Source organism: Cynocephalus volans, chromosome 8, assembly GCF_027409185.1.
Source record: "Cynocephalus volans isolate mCynVol1 chromosome 8, mCynVol1.pri, whole genome shotgun sequence".
In the NCBI taxonomy this organism is placed as follows: Eukaryota; Metazoa; Chordata; class Mammalia; order Dermoptera; family Cynocephalidae; genus Cynocephalus; species Cynocephalus volans.
In genome coordinates, this window is record NC_084467.1 from 112,254,469 (window position 1) to 112,276,678 (window position 22,210).

The 22,210-nt window shown below is 45.2% G+C and overlaps 1 protein-coding gene and 1 non-coding gene across 2 annotated transcripts; both read left to right on the plus strand.

Moving 5' to 3' along the window:
* The first annotated feature begins 1,209 nt into the window (after positions 1–1,209).
* TDRD10 (tudor domain containing 10) lies at positions 1,210–20,847 on the plus strand. The gene is given in 12 exon segments (XM_063105843.1): positions 1,210–1,242; positions 4,588–4,658; positions 5,316–5,470; positions 16,042–16,060; positions 16,429–16,524; positions 17,575–17,713; positions 17,980–18,036; positions 18,038–18,126; positions 18,403–18,454; positions 18,456–18,558; positions 20,351–20,421; positions 20,615–20,847. Coding segments are annotated over 12 exon segments (918 nt in total). The 3' UTR covers positions 20,648–20,847.
* Positions 10,446–10,549, plus strand: LOC134385424 (small nucleolar RNA U13). The gene has a single exon (XR_010024392.1). It is a non-coding gene; the product is annotated as a small nucleolar RNA U13 (small nucleolar RNA).
* Positions 20,848–22,210: the final 1,363 nt, after the last annotated feature.

The window sequence follows — 22,210 nt, forward strand, 5'->3', positions numbered from 1 at the left end:
GAATGAGGGGTGGAAAGAGAGATGAAACAGTTATGGCAAAATGGTGGTGGCTGTTGAAGCTTGGCGACGGGTTTGTGAGGTTTCATTGTACTCTCTACTTCTATGTATGTTTGGAATTTTTTTATGACAAAATGTTAACTATAGCCAGAATCTGAGCACTTCCCATCACACCCACTGCTCTCACCCTGGTTCGAGCCACTGTCATCTCTCCCCTGGATTACTGCAGTGGCTTCTGCCCTGTTTCCCTTCAGCCTGATCTTAACACAGCAGCTGGAGTGATCCTGTAAGATGGCAAGCGGATCTTGGCAGCCCTCCACTCAGACACCTCCAGTCGTTCCCCACAAGGCCCTCCCTGAGCTGCTCCCTGTGTCCGCATCTCCTCCGCCCTCTCCCCAGCTCACCCTGCTGCAGCCTCACTGGCCGCCTCGCTAGACCTTGAGCCTGCCTTAGGGCCTTTGCACCTGCTGTCTCCTCTGCTGACTGGGCTCCACTCCCAGGTGTCACTTCTCAGAGGGCCCCCCGGCTGTTCTCCCTACATTGCAGCCCTCACTCTTCCTGTCCCCTCCTGCTTCATAAGTCTCCTTAACACTTACCACTATTGAACTTACCACGCACATTACTTATTCCTCTTGTTGATTATCTGTCTTCCCCAAAGAAGATAAGTCCAGGAGGGGAGAAGGGTTTTGTCTGCTCTGTTTGCTGCACCTGATAAATATTTGTTGAATGAAAGGATGAGAGGAAGAGAGTGTAGATGACTTTTTCAAGGATTTTAGTAGTAAAGGAGAGTAGGAAAACAGGGTGTTAACAGGAGGGGGGTGTGGATCAAAGGTGTTGTGTGTGTATAAGTATTGAGATGGCAGATATTAGAGCTAGTCTGTATGTTTGTCCAGTAGAGAGGGAAATTGGTGGAGAGGGAAATTGGTGCAGGAGAGAGGAGACAATTTAGCTGTGGAGGCCTTGAGAAATTGAGAGAGGGATCTGGTGTAAGGACAGCTCTTCCACGGAGAGGGATGAGTCCAGAAGCAGGGAGGCTGTGTGTGGGGGGGACTGATGATGAGGAATAGGTAGTAGGAATGCCGTAAAATTCTTGAACAGGAAGTGACTGCAGTGATAGGCCCTGGCATCTAAGCTGGGTACAGAGGACAGCAGAGATACTGTGGGTGGGGGTAGGGTGGAATGGATAGGGAAAAGGGCAGAATTTGAAGGATCATGGCACTGGAGGGTGGAGTTGGAGAACTAAAGGTGTGAACAGGAAAGATGGAAGAGGGTCAGAGAGTTCTGGGCTCAAAATTGTGATTTGGGATTAGCTGTGGTCATTGGTAATGACAAGGTCTAGGGTGTGCTCTAGGAGGTAGGGAGCTGAGGTGATGGGCAGGTAGCTGTTGGTCCCTTTCTATTCTCTGTGTGCATTTGTGTGTGGCTTGCTTTCATCATTCCATGTATTTTTAAAAACATATCCATGTTGGTACATACAGCTCTAGTTTGTAGTTTTGGCTATCGTATAATATTCCTTTGTACATATCAACCACAGCGAGCGTACCTGCCAATACTCATTCTACTCATTCTAGTGCTTAGCTTATACCATATGAAATTGCTGATATTGGACCATGTTTTTTAATCTGCAAAAACATTAATTTCACATGGTTCAAACTAACATTTTTCCAGCTTTTGCTACCTCCAACAGAGCTTCAGTGAACCGGTTTGTACACCTGTCTATGTGCACATGTGTGAGTGTCTCCAGGGCCTGTACTTAGATGTGGTACCTCAGGGCCACCCGTGCACACAACTTGACCAGGAGGGGGATGACTTGCACTCCCACCAGCAGCATAAGGTTTCTTCTGTCCTCACCAAAACTTGGTGTTGTCCAGCTGCTAAATTGTTGCCAGTATGATGAGCATGAAATTATTTCGCACATAGGTGATACCAGTAACCTCCTACCTGTCTGACACAAAGTCAGTGATCCATAAATGCTGGTGTCATAATTAATAGTAGGCTGTAGATCCCTTACATGGTGTGGTTGGTGATAAATGATTGAAAGAGGTATATTAAGTGAAATAGGTTAGGAAACAGAAGGTAGAGGATGATCCCACGATCTTTATAGCAGATGTGCCGTGCTCATGTTTTGGTGGTAGGATTAAGGGTGATCCTTCTATTTTGCTTATCTGTATTTTTAAAAACATTTCTACAATAAACATTTAATGTTTTCATAATTTAAAAGATTTTAATAAGTTATTTTCAGTATTTAAAATGAGATGTAAAATCTCATTTTAATCCCTTCAGGACACCAGACAATTTTAATTTTAGCTTAATGTACCAAGCCTCCCGTCAAAACTATAATCCATGAAAATTTAAAAAAAATCAATTAAACTATTAAGGGGCAGAAAAAAAATGTCACAGTTAGGGCATGCCTTCAGATACTAGGAATTCCTTATGATAACTATCAACAGTACCAGTGTCTGCTGACGGACTATCCTCACTGATACACTGGTTCAAATTCCATGGATGGAAAGGTGCTGGCAGGTATTTTTGGTATTTTTGTGTGTATACTGGGCAAGGAGGAGGGAGATTCTTCTCTCCTCTCATCCTCAAGCACATTTTCTGAAAACTAGTGCTTCCTGAATCTGCTTGATACCATGGAAAGTAGTTTTTGGCTGTGGCTGCATGTTAAAATCATCTGGGGAACTTTTGAAAAAATATTGATGCTTTATTTCTACCCCCAGCGATTGCAAGTTCGTTCATCTGGGGTGGGCTAGGTATTGCATTGGTAGTTAAAAAAGGAAAAAAAAACCCCAAAAACAAACCCCCCCCCACAACTCTCCAGCTGAGTCTCATCTGCAGTCAGAATTGAGAGCCATTGTTATAGAACAATGGTTGGCAAACTTTTTCTGTAAAGGGTTAGATAGTAAATATTTTATGCTTTGAAGGCCATATGCTTCTGTAGCAGATAGTCAACTGTGCCATTGTAGCATGACAGCAGCGACAGAAAATTAGTGAATGTGCATGGCTGTAAGTAAAGTTTCAATAAAACTTTATTTACAAAAAAGGTGGTGGGCTGGCTTTGACCCAAGGCTATGGTTTCCTGATGCCTGCTACAGAAGATACAAAATTATTACACAGTTTCCATTTTTTTTCTTTTTTAAATCATTAGTATATCCATTATAGTTTCCTATTTTAATAATGTTAAAACCTGACAAGAAAGCTGCGGTTTTCATGATATAATGAAAAGAACGTAGAATTTGAAGTTAGAAGCTCTGAATTCAAATCCTAACTCTAAACTGGCTGTGTAATTTTAGGGAAGTCACTTAAGTTCTCTGATCCTTCTTTTACGCCTCTGTGTGATGAGGACAGTAACAATGTGTACTTCACAGGGTGTTCATGAAGACCAAATGGAATAAAGCACATGAAAGCGTTTCATAATCTGGAAGCATTAAGTACGTATTGCTTGTTCTCACAAATTGCTTGTTGCTCAGCATCTAGGAGATTCATGTGTAATAAACACATAGCTATTTTAAATATTTAAAAGTAAAACAAATGAGAAAATTTGAATTTAAATGTAATGTGAACATGAAGACTGAGAAAAATGAGTTGTACGTAATGCATTTCTATTTTCCAAAGCCAACAAAGTGACTTCAGATTGGTAAAAGCTGCTTTTAGAAGAAGGTGGTGTAAATATACATCTTTCCAAAATCGAGTTTTCCAGGGCAAAATTAATTTTCATCATGGTTGTGAAATTTTACAACTACAATGTGCTGATGGGGATGCTAAGGAAGGAGGAAGTGTAAATGGGTACAGGTAGGAGTTGAAAGAGCCGGGGCCTGAAGAGAAGCCATCCCAGTGGGCAGCAGGCGCATGTCTGTGACCTTCAGGAACAGAAGCCAAACTGCAGGCAGTCAGGAGGGAGTGGGCGGGGAGGAAACGGAGGCGTTAGGTGGAGACAGCTCTTTCTACAAGGTTGGCACAAAAGAGAAAAATAGGGTGTAGCTCAAAAGGGCATCAGGGTGGTGCAGACATTATCTCAAAGCAGGGGAGGGTGGTGCCTGTGTGGAGACAGAGAGACCCAAGCCAGGGCAGTGGGTTGTGAAGGAGTGGGACTGGGGTGAGGGGGGTGGCCCAAGGAGAGGAATTGGGAACAGGTGTGCAGAAATGTCTGGGATGGGGCAAGGTGACCATATCTCCAGGCAGTGGAGGTCAGGCTACAGTTGAGAAACAGTGGGGAGGGGAGACTTGCAAAGGGGTGGAAGTCACTTCCTCCTGGGAGCCCACCCTGACCACCTCCTTTCCCTCTAATTATTTCTGAGTTACATACCCATACTGTGTGCTCCTGTAGCTGTCTGTGCTTCCTGTGATGGAATGGCCTGTGTACTTGATTGTCATGTCTGTATCCTCACTCAGTTATTGAGTTTTGTTGAAGGCAGGGCTTATATCTTTCTCGTCTGTCACAAAACCTGGCACATATAGCACATTATAGATTCTCATTAAGTCTGTGTTCAATTAGGTACAGATTAGCTGGTTGGGGATCTAAAACCTTGGGAACTGGTTGTAAGTTATGTCTTTGGTCTCTTTCTCTTTTAAACCCTGCCATTGTAGGGGGAAATTCTGGGCCTTCTAAAGGACTTCAACCCTGTCCATATCCACAAAATCCAGAATGGCTGCAAATGGTAATGACTGTTCCTTTGTTTTCTCTGGGAAGCAACTCCTTTCCTCTTTGTCTATTTTGCTGATGCACTGATGTTATAGACTAGCCTAACAACTCCCGAGTCCACACCCAGTGTGATCTGGCAGAGTGATATCTGGGAAACCCCCTTTCCATATTTAACCCTCTGACTTGGCAGCTAATACTGTCTTGTCAATGCAACTGTGGGTTAGAAGTCCAGAGACCTGGGTTTATTTTTGGCATGTCCACTTGCTCTGTTTTCTGACTTGAGGTAAGTTACTGTACCACCCTCAGCTTTAGTTGCCCCTGAAAACTGGACCTATTTATATTTTCTCTTTCTTATTTTCAAAGAAGTAAAAGTGCTTTGAACTTTTGGGGGCAGTAGCATTAAAGAAACCAAAGCTGCAGACATGCAGTATATAGGGATAGAGCCAGCTCATTTCTTCTGGTCCCCAGAGGCCCACAGCAGTCTCTCATATAGCCCAGCCCAGTCCCATGTCTGGACATAATTTTGGTTTGTGCATTTAGAATGGCTCCTCTTCTGTTGCTGCAGAAGAGGGAGAGGAGGCTATTCTTCCAGCTCAGGCCTGGTGCCCGTCCTGCAGCTCTGGTCTTCTCTTGAGACGTGCTCAGAGCTGTCCCGTCCCTCCATCCTTTCCAGCTTCACATTTGTAGATCTGGGCTCCATGTAGAAAGTGGCGCTTGCAATCCAGGAGCTGAATGGCAAGCTCTTCCACAGACGAAAATTGTTTGTGAATACAAGCAAAAGGCTTCCTAAAAGGATCCCTGGCAGGGCCGAGTGGCCCCAGAAGCTCAGTTAGTCTTCTGGCCTCTGTGTGCTCTGGGTAGCTTTGTGTTCGCTCTTCAGAACTTGGCAGACTTTGCTTTTAGTTCTTTCATCTTCCTTCTGTCCAGTCTGACTGTGGAGAATGTAGGGGCTTGGATGAAATTAGGGAACTTTTATGACCTTTAATAGTCAGAAGCAGGGTCGGGTGCAGAAAACTTGGATTTTTTTTTTTTTTTTTTTTTTTGTGGCTGGCTGGTACAGGGATCTGAACCCTTGACCTTGGAGTTACAACAGCACACTCTAAAGAACTGAGCTAACTGGCCAGCCCCAACTTGGGACTTTAAAAAAGAAGACTGTTCTTGGCGAAAATAAAAACGGTCATGAGGTAATTCAGTCAGGGCTTTTTTGAACCTGGAATATTGAAATTCAGGTCTTTGCTTGTTTAATGTAGCAAACATTAATAGAACGTCTGTTGTTTACACAGCCTTGCTCTATATGAGGTATAAGATAAAGGTGGATAGAATCGGGTCCTTCCTGGAAGGAAGACAGATATTGCCAAATATAAGGTATGGGGAAGCGGGAGTTAAAGGTGGGGGCAGTGCATGGTGCCGGCTGCCTCTGCAGGCAGAAAAGGGAAGGCCCGTAACTAACCCCCAGGAGCTTCCCCTAGAAAAGATGAGCCCATTCAAAGAGGTGAACCAGGAGCAAAGGATCCCATGTCATAGGCTGAAGTGGTGAGAATTGACTTGGTTGCACACACAAGGAAATCTGAACAACAGTGGCTTAAACCAGTTAGCTATTTGTTTTTCTTTCCTGTAGAAGAAATCAGGAGGTAGGGAGCCTAAGGTTGGTATGGGGACTCCATGATGATGTTATCCAGGCAGGAAAACGAGGAGGAGCATAGGGTAAAAGGGCCCTGTGTCCTCTTAAAAGGCACGTTCTCAGAGGACCACAGTTCTGCTTATGATTCATGGGATAGAACTGCAACTCATGGCCTTCTATGCAAAGAGGCTGGGAGATATAGTTTTTAAAAACAGGCACATTGTTGCTAAACTTGGGGTTCTGTCAGCAAGAACAAGGCCAGAATATGTATCAGCAGGCATTGAACAAAGCGGGAGAAGTTGGAGATGGGAGTGGAGAGATGGGTTGGAATTACCACAATAAGACTGTCCGAGATGGCTCCCCTTGCCAGTTCCAAACTATTTCTCTTCCTTTCTCTCTAAACCCCAGCTCTTCGGAAGGGTGAACTGTCAGATTACACCACGTACTGGCCTTCTGGGTTGCAGTCAACTGCACCGTGTCAGGCCTTCACTGAAAGCTTCATCTTCCGGCTCACTTTCTCTCTTATCACACAGATTCATTCAGTCCCTGTGGATCATCCATCTCAGAGTCCGGCCACTTACTTCCTAGACCCGTTGTATCTTTATTGATCTTTTCTTCCACTTGGTCAGTTTCTCATTCCTCTAGCTATATTTAAGACCTCATCAATGCTAATAATGGAGTATCTCCAAAATATCCATTTCAAGCATTCTACTCTGTGCCCCCCACCACCCAGTCTTTGCCCCTCTTTTACTCTAGAAGAGTGGTTCTCAAACTTCAACAAGCATCAGAACTAACTGAAGAGCTTGTTCAAACAGCTTGCTGAGCCCCACCCCGAGATTCTGACTCAGTATGTTCAGGGTGGGGCTGAGAATTTGCACAGCTCTGCATGGGGCTTGTGCCGCTGGTCCTGGGACCACATTCTGAGTAGCAAGATTCTAAAACCCCCAGTCCACCAATTGATACATTGGCACACATTGGGACTCTAAATCCACCATCCCCACCATTTTTTCACTATTCAGTACCTCTGTATTTCCTCACTTCCCTGCTTAGCTTAGATTGTCTAAACTACCTTAGTCCAAACATCCTTAACTCCCTTGTCCTTTACTCACTAGGTTGTATCTTGCAAAACCCCAATCCTAGCTGAACCTGGCCCTCTGCCTATTCTGAATCTGCCCTCTGAGCCGCTGAAGACATTCACACAACCTTGCTAACTGGTCTCAGTATATGTATGGGCACATGCGTTTCCACTCTTCCAAGTTGACCTATCTAATTTTTGCTGCTGCTATGTCCAATCTGCTGTTAAGCCCATCTAATGAATTTTTTGTTAGATAGTATATATTTTTCAACTTCCATTTGGTTCTTTTTTCCCATTTCACTGCTGAAATCTATCTTTTCCCTCATTTTGTTTCTTCTTCTAGATTCTTTAACATACCTACAATAGTTATTATGACATAATTTTCTGCCGATTCCAATATCTGGGTCATTTGTGGATCTGCTTCTATTAACATTTATCCCCTTGGTTGTGGGTAAAATCTTCAGGCTTCTTTACAAATATGGTTCTTTCTTTCAATTGTGTGTTGGACATTGTAGATGTTATATTGTAGAGACTTTATATTATGTTATTGTCCATAGAGTAGTGTTGAATTTTGTTCTAGCAAAAATTAAATTACTAGCAGATCTTTTTATTCTGTGAAAGGTTGGTTTTCTTTGTTAGGATTGGTATATTTCAGTTTGGCCTGTATTCTTGGGCAAAATCCTTTCTCCTAAGGCTCAGACCTTCTAGGGTCTCAGGTGAGTGCTCAGGGTGTTTACTGAGGTCTGCCCCCTCTGCTGGGCTGGCCTCTCTTCAAGGCCTCCTAGAACTTACCCTGCACATGGACAGCTCAGGATTCAGTCAAGGACATGAGGTGAACCCCTAGATTTCCGAGACTTTTCTACGGCTCCTTCCTCTCGAGTGCTCTGTCCCACAAATTCTGGTCAGCTAAACGCTGTTTTAAATCTGTTTGATGCCCAGGGAGAATGTCAGTTCCTGCTTGGGCTGTCCTTCCCTTTGCTGTGGTCTGGAAAAATGCTCCCAGGCGGAAGGCGATGAATGTGGTGCTTGTGCTTTCCTTTTCTCCAGCAGATTTCGCTCTGCCATCCACTGCCGTTAGTCCTGTGCTGGAAACAGTTCACATGTTCTGCCCAGTTTTAGAGTTGTCTGGTAGAGAGTTAAGTTCTGTACGCCAGAACCAGCCTGTGGGAAGGAGTGTCCTGAGTCTCACCCAGCTTCCCTGTGAAGTGGATATGGCTTCCCAGGAGCATTCCCAATGCTTTAAAATTAGAAATAAGTAACCAAAAGAAGAACAAAATATCCCCATACATTTGGAAATTTAAAAACACACTCCTAGGTAAACAACACATGGGTCAAAGAAATTTAAAAATACTTAGAACTGAACAATAAGGAAAGTACTACCCATGAAAAGTTTTGGGATACAGTGAAAGCAAGACTTAGAGGAAAATGTCCAAACTTAAATGAGCAAAGAAGAAAGGTTGAAAATTAATGAGCTGGGAGTTGGTTGAAGAAGTAAATAAAAAAATAAAAATAAACCCAGATAGAGAGCAGATGTTACTGAAATTTTAAAAAACAAAGCTCTTATAAAAGGGATCAATAAAGCCAAATTTTATTCTTTAAAGAGATTAATAAAATAGAAAACCCTCTGGTGAGATAAATTAAGCAAAAAAGACACAAATTATTATCAATGAAAAAGATAACATCAAAGAGGTCATAGAAAAAGATCATAAACAAGAGATCATAGATTTGAAAACTTAGAAGAAATAAACACATTTCTTAAAGTATATCCTTTTTTTTGGTATTTGTAAAATAAATCTTTCCTTTGGTATTTAGATTTTTATAAGTGTATCATTTTAAACACTGATATAAGAAGCCTGAATAGTCCTATAACTGTTAAAGTAGTTGAGTGATAGTTTATAAACTCCTCACAATGAAAACACCAGGCCCAGATCATTTTATGTGCAAATTTTCCCAAATTTTCAAGGAACAGAAAATTCCTTTCTTATATAAGTTTTTCCTAAGAATAAAATAAGGATACTCTTTATTCATTGCATGAGGCCAGTATAACCTTGATAACCAAACCAGACAAAGATAGCATAAGAAAGAAAAATTATAGGCTAGTTTTACTCTTGAATGCACATGCGATGTTTCTTAACAAAATACTGCAAAACGAAGCCAGCGATATATAATGAGGGTAATGTATCCTGACAAGTTGTTTTTTTTAAATGCAAAAGTAATATTAGAAAAATGACAGATGTCTTTCAGATTAAAGGGTAAAAACCATATGATCATCTTGAATAGACAAAGTAAAAACATTTAATAAAATTCAGCAATAATTCATGATTTAAAAATGAAAGTTTTTCGTAGCTAGAGATAGAAGGTTATTCTTAACCTGATAAAAGGTATCTACCAAAAGCCTATGGAAAACAGTATTTTAATAGAGAAACATCAGAAGCACTCTTTTAAAAAACTAGAACAAGACAAGGATGCCGACTACCATCACTGCTGGTCAACATGAGCTGGAGGTTCTAGTTTGTTGAGTAAGACGAGAAAAATAAAGGCATACATTTTGCAAAGGGAGAAGGAAAACTCTTCCTTTTTACAGATGATGTTTCTTTATGCAGAAAAACTGAAATAATCTACAAATTATTAGAAATGGCAGTGCATTCAATTTGTTATGTGTCTTGGGTCAATTTCCAGAGTCCTGAAATGGTTGTTTTTGACAATTTTGTTAAAGTTTATCATTGCTTTTTGGGAAGAGGATTTGTCAATTGCAGTAGTTTGTAATAAAAGTGCTCTAAAGAAAAGGTTAAGTTAGAGGATCAGTTTAGGTGGTACAACACCTAAGTTGAGGTGAGTATGGGGGGAAAATTATCAAATGATATAACAAAGTCTTCCAGGGGTGAATGTCGTGAGTTTTTAGATTGAAAGTAACCAGTGAGTGCCCAGGATAATGAATGGGAAAATAAAAACCTACACTAACGCACTAGATAGAAATATTTTAGAATCTCGGGGATAAAACTTCAGAAAGAATCCACATTGAAGGATGTGGAATCAATTGGTGCTATTGAATTCTTCAGGAAAATAATGCCCAACCCCAATCAAATCAATCAGGAATGAAAGTAGAGATCCTTTTTTGGTTCATAAGTGTGATGAATGGGTTTTCACACATTGTGTGAGATGTGCCTCCCTCGAAACCTTGTTGTGACGTCGGCACGCTACTCCTCTGAGGTGAAGAGAAACGGAATGAAGGTAGAATAAGACTTGAATAAAGGATGAGGGTAGAAATGTAAGGTCTCAAAAAATGTATACCCCGTGTGCTTGTTCTCAGAAAGCTATGAAGGAATGCGCAACAATGCAATGAAGCAATAAGCCCCCCAAAGCAGGGATCTGGGATCCAACCCAGGAGAGGGATGAGAGACTTCCCAGACTGACCAGGGGAAGTCCCAGAACACTCATCGCGCTGCGGGCATCCCAGACAGAGCAGGATGATATGAGGCCCCAAGGCTGATGTTGGCAGGAAGAAAAATGGAAAATGGAGAGCAGAGGTGTGTAAGAGCCACTGGGGGGTGTGGGGAAACTTGGCCAGAGGTTCAGTGAAAGCCAGGTGAATGGAGGGGGGGAAAGAAGCAGTTAGTTCCTAGAGAAAAGGTTGTATAAGAATAAAAATAATCATAACCCATAACTTGATTTGGCACTGATCAGTATTTACAAATCACATAATAACGAGAACACTGGAGGGTTTGAGCGGGGAGTGACATAACCAGATTTAACTAATTTACTTGTTTTAAAAAATCAACTTTATTGAAGTATTAAGTACAGTTTGAGCATCCCTAATCTGAAAATTCGAAAACTGAAATGCTCCAAAATCTGAAAGGTTTTGAGCTCTGACATGATGCTCAAAGAAAATGCTCACTGGAGCATTTTGGATTTCCGATTTTCAGATTAGGGATGCTCAGCAGGTAAGCATAATGCAAATATTCTAAGATCTGAAAAAATCCTAAATCCAGAACACTTCTGGTCCTAAGCATCTTGGATAAAGGATACTCAACCTGTATACTTATTGAAGTATAATTTACTTAAAATAAAATGAACCCATTTTAAGTATACATTTTGAGGAATTTTGACAAATGTGTGCAGCTATGTAACCACTATCACAATAAGATATAGAATGTTTCAGTCACCCAGAAGTTTCTCTCATGCCCCTTGCTAGTTGTCAGTAATTCCCCACTTCATGGCCCTGTGCAACCACTGATCTGTTTTTTGTCACTTTAGATGAGATTTATCTTTTCTAGAGTTGCCTGTAAATGGAATCTTGCTGTATGTGCTCTTTGTTTCTGGCTTCTTTCACCAGTGGAATGTTATTGAGATTCATTCATGGGGTTGCGCCATCAGCAATTCTTTTTTTATTGCTAAGTGATACTCTGTTGCATGGATGTGCCGTTGTTTATTCAGCCATTCACCTCGATCTAAGTTTGAAAGTGACCGTTTAGAACAGACTCTAGGGGGCCAGAGTGGGAGCAGGAAGATGTGTCTCAGGCCGTCCAGGTAAGAGATGAGAATGTCCTGTCCTGCCTGCCCCAGGGGTGCTCCCAGCACGCACGCACAGCCCTGCCCCGGGCCTCTGGACCTACTCTTCTTAGCCCGGAAGCCTCCTCTCCCAGATGTCTGCAGCTCTGCTTTCTCACTTCATTCAGGTTTCTGCCCAGCCGTCATCTCCTTGGAGGGACTTTCCCTGATCCAGCACGCACCCCAGACACTCTTCACCCCTCTTTCTGCCTGTTTCTTCACTGCTCTCATTGCCACTGAAGTCACTCTTTGTATGCAGTCACGTGTCACTTAACAACAGGGATACATTCTGAAAAACATGTTGTTTTGCAAACAGCACAGAGTGAACTTACACAGATCTACATGGTACAGCCCACTACACCCTGGGCTATGTGGTACAGCCACTGTAATCTTAATGGGACCACCGTTGTATATACGGTCTCATTGACTGAAGAGTTGTCATGCAGCGCATGACTGTACTTACTTAGTGACTGCTACTCCCATTGGCATGTGAACTTCATGGAGGCAGTGTTTGGAACATAGGCATTTTATAAGTATTTGTGGGGTGACTAAATGTGGGCTCCCTGAGAACAGGGTCTGTCTTTTATCTTTGTCATTTTGCACCTGCCACATAGTAAAAGTGTAAGTTGTGTCACCTGGCTGATTCAAGTGTGAGAGGGAAGTAGTTGAGGATTAAAGCTGTAAATGTTAAATTTCCACCAGGGTGCCTCAGGTGGCCCCAGGTACAGTTCCCCAGGGAGGGAAGGAGGGATGGCTCAGGGTGGCTGGCAGCAGTCCAGGGCGTGGAAAGCCACCACCATTCAGGGTGTTGCATGAGGCTGTGTCCCTGGTGAGTAGTGTGCAGGAGCTTCTCTGTGGCATATGCAGGGGACTGGATGGATCCTCCATTCAGAGCCTTCTGACCTTTGCCTGCCCTGTTTTTTCTCTCCCACTGCTCAGATTCACCAGCACAATTCTGAAGCCAGCATGCCTCTTAGAACACTTGACCAGCTGGTGGAAATGTCCCAGAACAAAGAAAGGGATCATTAACAGCTGTTGATTATCTGGGCAGGCGGGTTAGTGTGCTTGTAGCAACAATAGATGTTAATTAAAATTGGCTGGTTTGGCAGCTATTGAGCTGCGGCCCTGATTTTTCTAGCTTCCACGTGGCCACTCTGTGTTACAAACACGTCTGAAGTTGGAGGTTTGTTTTTGGGTGATGTGCCTGCTGTGGTGGTTGGAAGATATTTATATAGATCTTCCCCTGAAACTTCACTTCACAAACTGTCAAAATGGGTTTGTTATAGTTCTCTCTTAAATCATTAGGGAATAATGATGAGACTAAAGTGGTTTAAAATGTTTCTGAATTAATAATATTAATAATTACTTTTAGCTCAAGATCACTGCTGATAATTGGTTCTTGGGGTTGGTATTTAGAACTGTCTTAGGAGATTCTAAATAAAAGGGCACCTTACGTGCTTGGCTAGAGAAGGACAATTTTTAGCGTTGTGGCTTTACTTTCTTGGTAAGTGGGAGAGACAGAACGTGGTTTAGCAGAGAGATTTGATTTGGGGCTCATTGATTGACAACAGTAGGTAACCTTCATTGAGGGCTTACTCTCTGATTATTTTACTGTATGGATTCATTTAATTAAAGCAGAAGGTGCTATTTATTACTCTCGCATTCTGCAGATGCGAACACCAAGTAGCTCACCCAGAGTTAAGCAGCCAGTCAGTCCTGGAACCAGGATTGGAGCCCAGACGGTCTGGCTCCAGAACCCACACTTCTAACTGCTCTGCCATACTGCTTCTGTTTCTTAAGCACCTGCTGTGTGGGGGTCACATCCTAGACACATACTAGCCAAGCTAAATCCTCACATTAAAGCAGGTGCGACTCATGGTGTAGAAGAGGCAACCAAGGCTTTGCGAGTTAAGGATTTGCCCTAGGTCATTTCTTGTTTTATTTATTCATTCAACATATATTTACTGGGACCTTACTATGTACCAGGCATTTTCTAAGCCCTGGCATTACCTCACTGATCAAGGTCATTGTCAGGAGACAAATGTGATTCTTGTGATGCTTGTACTCCAGTGGAAAGAGACATTCAATAAACAAGAAAATACGGTAATAAATATCACAGAGAATTAAAATAAGATGATATGATGAAGAGTGAGGGGTCACTTCTTCAGATGGTTCCTAGAGAGGCCCCTTTTGCGGGGAAGTGACATCTTAGCTGAGATGAGTGACAAGTCAGAGCCAGCTGCATGGAGACCAGAGGAAGAACAGTCCAAGCAGAGAGAGTGCCTGCAGATGCCCCAAGGTGTGGGCATGGTGGGTGAAGTGGAGAGTGGGTGGCAAGGAGGTCTGTAGAAGGGGTTCAGATCACATGGCCTTGGCCAGCGAAGTTGGAGACTGAATTTTATTTGTAAGAGCAATGGGAAGGCATTGGGAGATTTTAATCAGGGGTGTGATGTGATTGGATTTTTGTTAGTAAAAGATCATGTGTCTGCTGGCGATTGGATTGCGTGGGCAAGTGTGGCAGCAGGAGCCCTGTTTGGGAGCTGCTGCTGTCATCCTGGTAAGAGACGGCGATGGCAGTACTGGGGTGGTAGATATATAGAGAGAAGAGTGTCTGGGCTCAGGTGTGTTTTGGAGGAAGAGATGGCTTGGCTTGCTGATGAATTTGATGTAGAGAGCTAGGGAGAGAGAGGAATTGACCCTGCCTGAACCACTTGGTAGATAATGATGCAGTTTACTCAAATTGAGAAAGCTGGGCTGAAGCAGCTTGGAGAGGTTTTAGACATTCTGAGTTTTGTGCTGTCCTGTGAAGTGGGCATCCCCATATTTGAGTAGAATTCCAGAGAGCGATCAGGGCTGGAGACCCAGCTTTGAGAGTCCGTGATGCATTGTTGATACCTAACACCATGGACCTGGGGATGGCCTTGGAGAGAAGGTAGAAGAGGAGAGGACCAGGTCCTGGGATGTGCCAACATTTATTAGTTGAGCTTGAGAGGGGCCAGCCAGGGAAAGGAGGAAAACCAGGTGCATGTGATTTCACAGAGGCCAAGAGAAGAAATGTCTTTGGAAAGAGGGAGTGGAGGGAATACTACTGCAAGCCAATTCAGAGCAGAGAAGTGACTGTAGACTCAGCAACAGGAAAGTCATTGCTGACCCTGTGCAGAGCCATTTCAAGGAAGCCCGAGAGGAAGGGTAAGGTGTGAAAGTAGGCAGGACTCTAGACAACACTTTCAGGAAGGGACCAGAGGAGTGGTAGCTGGAGTGAAATGTGGGGTCAAGTCAGGGTCTCTTCTAACACAGATAACACAGCCTGTTTCTTTCCTGGTGAGAAAGGTCCACATGGGGAGAGACCATGATGGAGGGTGGAGGGTGTGCCCGCAGCAGGGCTGTCCTTGAACCTGGGCAGCAAGAGGGATGGCAGAGAGGGCAGGCACACGGGGAGTCTGGCAGATGAGAAGGTGAGGGACTTCCCTTCCTGTGGCTTCTGGTTTTATCCGTGAGGAAGAGGGAGGTTCAGCAGGTGGAGCAGAGTGGGGAAGGTGGAGGTTTTGAAGAGAGGAGGGGTTCATTTGGAGAGAGGAAAAGGAGTCATGGTAGGGGCTTTTGGTGGGATTGTGGTGTGGGTGTTCGCTGGCAGCAGCTGGATGTAGGGAAGCAGGCAGGGGGCAGATGCTTGGGTTTAACCAGAGTTGGGGGGTTCCAGGTGAGAACAGTGGAGAGAGGGACACCAGCGTGGGAGGGGGCTGCCGGGTTGTCGTGAGCGCAGGGCACCCTGGCCTTTTGTCTCCGCCCAGCCTTGCCTCCTGCAGAACCATTTCCATCTCGCTTGTTCTCTCCTTCCGCAGGGCTGGCCCAGGCTGAGCGTCCTTTGTGTGGGGAGGGCTGCCGGGGGTAGCTCACTGTGGCTGTAACTCCCGAGGGAGCACCCCCGGCCACAGCCTCCCTGCCTCCCATCCCCGTGTCTAATCATCTTTTCTTTGGGTTGGCTCAGGATCCCACGAGGAAGGGGCAAGCGTGTGGATGTGTTAAGTCAGCTAATGTCTGTCAGAACAGGGGCTGTTGCTACTCTGTCTCCAAATGTGCTTGGAGTGATTCAACATCTAAACCATTTTTTAAGTATTACCATGCCCAAGCGATACCTTTTCTTTTTCTCCCTAGGTTTTGGAGAGGGAGTCTGGTGAAGGATTTGCCAGAACCACTGGTGAGATTCTGAGCTACCATCTGCTCCCAAGACGTGGCTCTGTGACTCCTAGTTTACTTCTCCCAGCTCTACTCAGGGTCACTGCCTCTTGTGCAGTCTCCCTTCCAACTTTGTCCCCTGCCGACCCTTAGTGTAGGAAATATTTCTTTTTCCTTTCTCTTTGTCTAGGATGCTTTCTTAATTAAATGTCATCATCCAGCCAACCCTTCCCATCCAGATGAGGATGTAGAGGCTGAGAAGGGAAGGATGTAGCCTATTGACCCATCTGATGCTACCTCTGAGGGCAGGGCCAAGGCTTCTGTGGCGTGGTGGGGGGGCCTGCGAGCCTGTCTGGGTGCCTCCAGGACTTACTATATGCAGCTCACTCCTAAGTCTTCTCTGGACCCCTGTGAGACAGAGAAACTGAGGGCAGCCTTCTTTGCAGTTCCAATGGAAATGAGGTGAGCACGGTGTAGAAAGGCCATCAGGGCAAATGGTGACTACGTCATTCTGTCCCTCAGAGGGTGGGGACAGGGGTAGTATCGGGGTGGGGGACAAAGTTTTCAGGACCTCCTGCATCAGACCCAGGCTCTAAGGCTGTGACCCACACTGACTTTTAAAATCAGTTTCCTTTAATGTTCAGTGAAGGCCTGTGCTACCTGCTACCCTGGATGCTGTGAGATCATCACGCCCCCCACATCTGCTGTGCTTACAGTAGATATTCTTTTTTAAAAAATTTTTATTTTAATTTATCAATATACAATGTAGTTGATTTTCATGTCCCTTTACCAATTCCTCTTTCCCCCCTCCCTCTCTCCCCACAGTAGACATCATTCTTAATGTCAGGAATGCCAGAATAATCTGTTTGACTTGAAATGCTGTGGAACCTGTGGTTTTCGGTTTGTTTTTTTTTTAGCAGGTTTGCCTTGCTAATCACATGTGACTTAGGCAGGTGATAGAGTTAGAAGGTGGCAGGATGACGTTTGGAATAAACCCAGAGAAGAGCTACTTTGGGATTGACAACGTATCCTGCATTGTCATGAGTCACTTTAGCGGGCTTAAGATCCACCCAGTGTGGGCCGAGCCCGTGGCGCACTGGGGAGAGTGCAGCGCTGGGAGCGCAGCGACGCTCCCGCCGCGGGTTCGGATCCTATATAGGAATGGCCGCTGCACTCACTGGCTGAGTACCGGTCACGAAAAAAACGTAAAAAAAAAAAAAAGATCCACCCAGTGAGGGCTTTTGCCCGCCTGTCTCCGTGGAGTTTCCCCATGTGTTTCTGTTTCCCTCTCCTCCTCCTTCCGGAACTCTCCAACCCTGTGCCCCCTGGCATGGCCCTTCCTCTCCTCTGCCACGTGTTGTGACTACCTGGGTACTTGTCTCTCCCCTTGGAGTGGGTGGGCACAACCCTCCTGCTTAGGGCGACTCATCCTGCGCCCAGCCCAGCACACTGCAGGACAGGTGTTGCTCCTTCAGGCATCCCGTTCCCCTTTTCTCCTTGCTCTTCCCGCAGAGGATCCTTCCTGGTGCTGCTCCTGAGGGGATGCTTCCAAGACCTGAGCCTCATCCACAGCATCCGCGGGGAGCTGGGGCTGCTGATGACCAATGTCATCCCTCAGACCCCATTTTTCTGGGCCATGCACATCACTGAGGTACGAGCTGCTGGGTAGCCCACTCGGGCTTCTGTACCTTCTTGCGGAAGCTTTCTGGGGTGAGCGTGGTGATGGGGCCAGGCGGTGGTGGAAAGCCGGAATGATTGTAGTCCAATCCCTGATTTCAGTCTTGTTCTCTCTCCCCATCAGTACCTTTGGTTCCCTTGATCAGAAGTGGTGCTTGACACGTAGCACGTGACACCTGCAGAGACAGCTGTGTAATGCAGTGTAGGCAGCGAGGCCCACTGGATCTTTGCCATCCATAGACTCCGCACCACAACATGCAGATGCTGTTCAGCACCCTCGCTGAGGCAGAGGAGCGGGCAGCCCTACCTGGACAACTCTGCCGTGCAGCGTGGGACCCGCTGTCTGGCTGAGTACCTCCTAGGCAATTATGGACACGCCTGGAACAGGCGTGTGCCAGGCAGGGTTGGAGGGTATGAGAGAGGTCTGCAAGGAGAGCTGCTCCTTTTCTTCTTCGTATCTCTTCCTTTGGACTCTGGTTTCTTTCTGGCTGCTTCTTCTCTTAAGATCTTCTTTGCTTAGGATCATCTCCTGCCCACAGATAGGCAAAGCAAAGCAGGCTCACCGTTCCTCTCTCTCTTAACCCCCACCTTCAAACCCTCTTTGTCAAGGACTGCTGTGTATGGCGCTGGGTGGAATGACCCTCCTCTCACCCTCCTTCCCAGGTGCTGGGTGCTGGGCAGGGTGGACAACTGGGCTGTGGTCATGTTCATTGATTTTTGGCCAGTCGGCCACCATTCCTGTGCAGTCCTTGCGCAGCCTGGATAGTGATGACTTCTGGACCATCCCTCCTCTGACTCAGCCGTTCATGCTGGAGACAGGTGAGACATCCTCCACCCTCCTCCCGAGGATTTCAGGGACAGGTGATGCTGTGCCGGCCTCTCGGACCTCAGCAGGGAATGGTGTATTAACCCTTAGGGCTCCCTTTGGCCTCTATTCTTTTGATCTAACCCCATTTTTCAGCATCTGTCCCTAGCAAGCTGCCTCTTGAGTATTGGTTTTCACATCTAGGCTCTGCACCCCAGGATTCCAAGAGGACCTCAAGTGCTGGCCAAAGGTTGGGTTAACTGGGTGGGGGTGGGGGTAGGGGAGGGCAAGCTTCCCACCCCTGATTCTGCCAGAGCTTCTCAGCTGTTATGTTTTAGGTACTTGGAGTTTTGCTTGAGATTTCATTGGAAAAGGATTCTGCTGTTGAAGAAAGCTAGAATTTGAAGCCCAGTCATAGAGTTTAGAGCATGGACTCAGGTTCTTCTCCTGATGTGCTGTTCTGTTAGACCCGGACACTATTGGGACTTCAGTTTCCACATCCTGGAAATGGGGAGGCCCCTTCTCAAGGTTGGGATTGGGGGAAATGTAAAAGCATGAAAGAATGCTTTGGGGGCTAAGGAGAAGTGAACGTGAAGAAACATACGCATGCATGCACAACACGCAAGATGGGAAAGCCTCTCCCAAAAGTGCAGGCCCAACACTCCCTGGGAGGCTGGCGGGCTTGTGCCCAGTGGGCAGGGAGCACCACCCAGAGGTTGTCTTGGGTCATTGCATGAAGAGGGCACTGCTGCCCAGCCTGGGGAGGAACAGCCAGAGTTGGGAGCTTTAGGCAGGCCAAGCCCAACTGCTTTGGATATTGGAGTGTAGCCCAGAGAAGAGGAGCCTCCTGTCCCAAAGAGCATCTCCCAACCTGTCATAAGGGCCAGCGTGCCCAACCTAGATGTAGCCCCTGTCAGGGATGTGCTCACCTCTTGTGTGGACTTTGTGACAGCCCTGAGAGGTGAGTCAGGTGTGCAATTTTCCTCCCTTTATGGTTGAGGAAGATAAGGCTTAGGAAAGGGAAGGGACTTTCCTCACATTTCATAGCAAGCATATGGCATAGCTGGGGATGGAACCTCAGTCTGACTCTTAATATGGGTTAGTTTTGTGCATATACACAGTTCCAGAGTTTGGGTGATATGAAGGGATGGTGGGAGTTGATCAGGGGAGACTTCTTGGAGAAAGGTGGACTTTTGACCAGCTCCTGTGCTGCCTGGTTCCAGCATGTAAGAGTGCTTGTGTATCATGGTGAAAACCTCTCTGCATTTTAATCTCCATCTCTGCAGCTGAAACTGCAGAGCAGAGTCAAGTAAACAATCTTCTGTCCCCAGTAGAATTTCCCATTTTAGAAAATATAAAATCACAGACCCCTGTAATTTTTTTTTTTTTTTTTTTTTTTAAAGATGACTGGTAAGGGGATTTTAACCCTTGACTTGGTGTTTTCAGCACCATGCTCTCTGCAGTGAGCTAACCGGCCATCCCTATATAGGGATCCGAACCCGTGGCCTTGGTGTTAGCAGCATCACACTCTCCCAAGTGAGCCACGGGACAGCCCTCCCTGTAATTATTTTAACAACACCAATAATATCTCCTCTTATGTGCTTACTTTGCTCTCCCCCCTCCCAGCTTTTTAGTATTTACCATCTCATTTTATCCTGGCGGCAGGGAGTTAGCACAAACTAGCAGAGACTTGTTGGTCAGAGCTGATCTGCAGCCAGAGCACTTTCCCTGTAGCCCTCTTGCTTCCCTCCTTTGCCCTTCCTGCACAACCAAGTGCCACTGAAGTTTTTTTGTTTTGTTTTGCAGACATTTTGCATTATGATCAGGTTGTCCATCAAATCCTCAAAGGGAAAATCACTGGCACTTTGGACTCCAAGGTACTGCCCTTCTTCCAACTTGGCTGTTCTGCCTCCACTCCCCACCCTTGGGTTCTTAGCTGCAGGCCGCTGCCTAGGCCTGGATGCTGTGTATTTACCTGTCATTCTCTTAGAGGTTATCCAAGGGTTTGGGTGGACTAGCTGGGGGTGGTCTGTCCTTCCCACTGAGACTTTTTTTCTCTTCCTCTTCCAGTTGCACATCCTGAAGTTTGAAGAGTTTAAATAATAGGGCTACACCCGGCATGTCCCCTCTCCTGTGTCTCCTGTCCTTTCATCCCTTTCATTCTTGAGGCCTTGGAGGTGAAAAAGGCTCAACTATGCTCGTGATTGATTTGATTCCCGTTTTCCCTTTACCCCCAGCTCACCTCTTTAAAAAGACAAAGTGAAATCTCATTTGTCATCAGTTCCCTAACTTGGCATGAACATTTGAACCAAATATAGGAAGCTATCATTAGGTTGAAAGCCTGAGGCAGCCGGTGTGTTCTTTCCTTTGTCTCTTCTTTGCACCCAGAGCACGATATAGGTTGCCCTAAGAGATTCTGGAGAATGGAGGAGCCTACTGCCTTTTCTTGGCTTTCCGTGTAGAATCAGGTAGAGAGCATTTAACCAATGAGCCATCACTTGGCAAATAAACGTTGCCATGTTTTACAAGTTTGGGATGATCACTTCTTTCTAGCCACCCCTCCACTGCCCTGCCCTGCACTCTAAAACTGCTGTGGTGAGATTGTGAAGCTGCCATGCGGCTCCCAGCCTGTGGGCACTGGGCCATGCAAACTCTGCCTGGAATATAGATGCAGCTTGGTGGGTAGGGTAACGACCTAAAAGAGTTTTTCATTTCTCCTTGCCTTCTTAGTTGGAGAGAAGAAAATCAGTTCACAATATGGCCTGATTCTTTTTTGTGCTTTGTAACTTAATTAGAATCCTAAACTTAAGGCCATAAAAGGGAGTGCTAGGTTTAACAAGAAAAATGAAGGATTCTCTTAGAGTTGGTGTTATACAGCACACAGGAGCTGGTGTTTTCCTTTATGTCAAGTGAACATGAACCCCATTATTTTTTAAAATAATTTTATTAGAGCCAAACTATTTAAATAATTTTATTTGTTTCATCCTTTGGTAGATGAGAAAAATACATTACAAAATACATTATACAGAGGACAGTTCACAGTACACATTACTAAAAACACAATCTACATTCCAGCCAGAGCTGGTGATAAGTTCAGAAGAAAGCCAGAGGCCTTGAAAACCAGATTTCAGCTTTATGGAATGAAATTTTCCCCTTGTGTCCCATCTTTAGTTCAACCTCAGCATATATTAGCACCCCTAATCAGTTGGGCATGGGTAGAGTTAGAGCAGCACTGAGTGGGACTGGTGAACTCTCCATCCACCTAAAGCAGCAAGACATTAAAATCCCTCAAAAGAAAAAGGGGTGAGGGGATGACCAATTAAAATTGCTGTGTCTCAAAGCATTACAGAACTCTAGAATCCTGTAGATTCCCAGGCAGCTGTCCCAAGTCCAGGTTTTCTAAGACTCATGTCTTCACTTATCCTTCCCTGGCCTCTTGCTATTCCAGTCTTTATCCAATCTGTAGGCATAGTTGGTCCCAAGAGGCTGTCTCAGCCCCAAAGCAAGCTTATTGACAAGATGCAGGCAGCACCCATTATACGCAAAGTCATGTCCAAACTTTTACAAACAGCATGTATATTTAACACAGCACCAACAGTTCTATCTCCTTACACACAGACTCCCTACTTCATTTTCCTTCCTCAGCAGTTCCCCAAACCTGGGGTG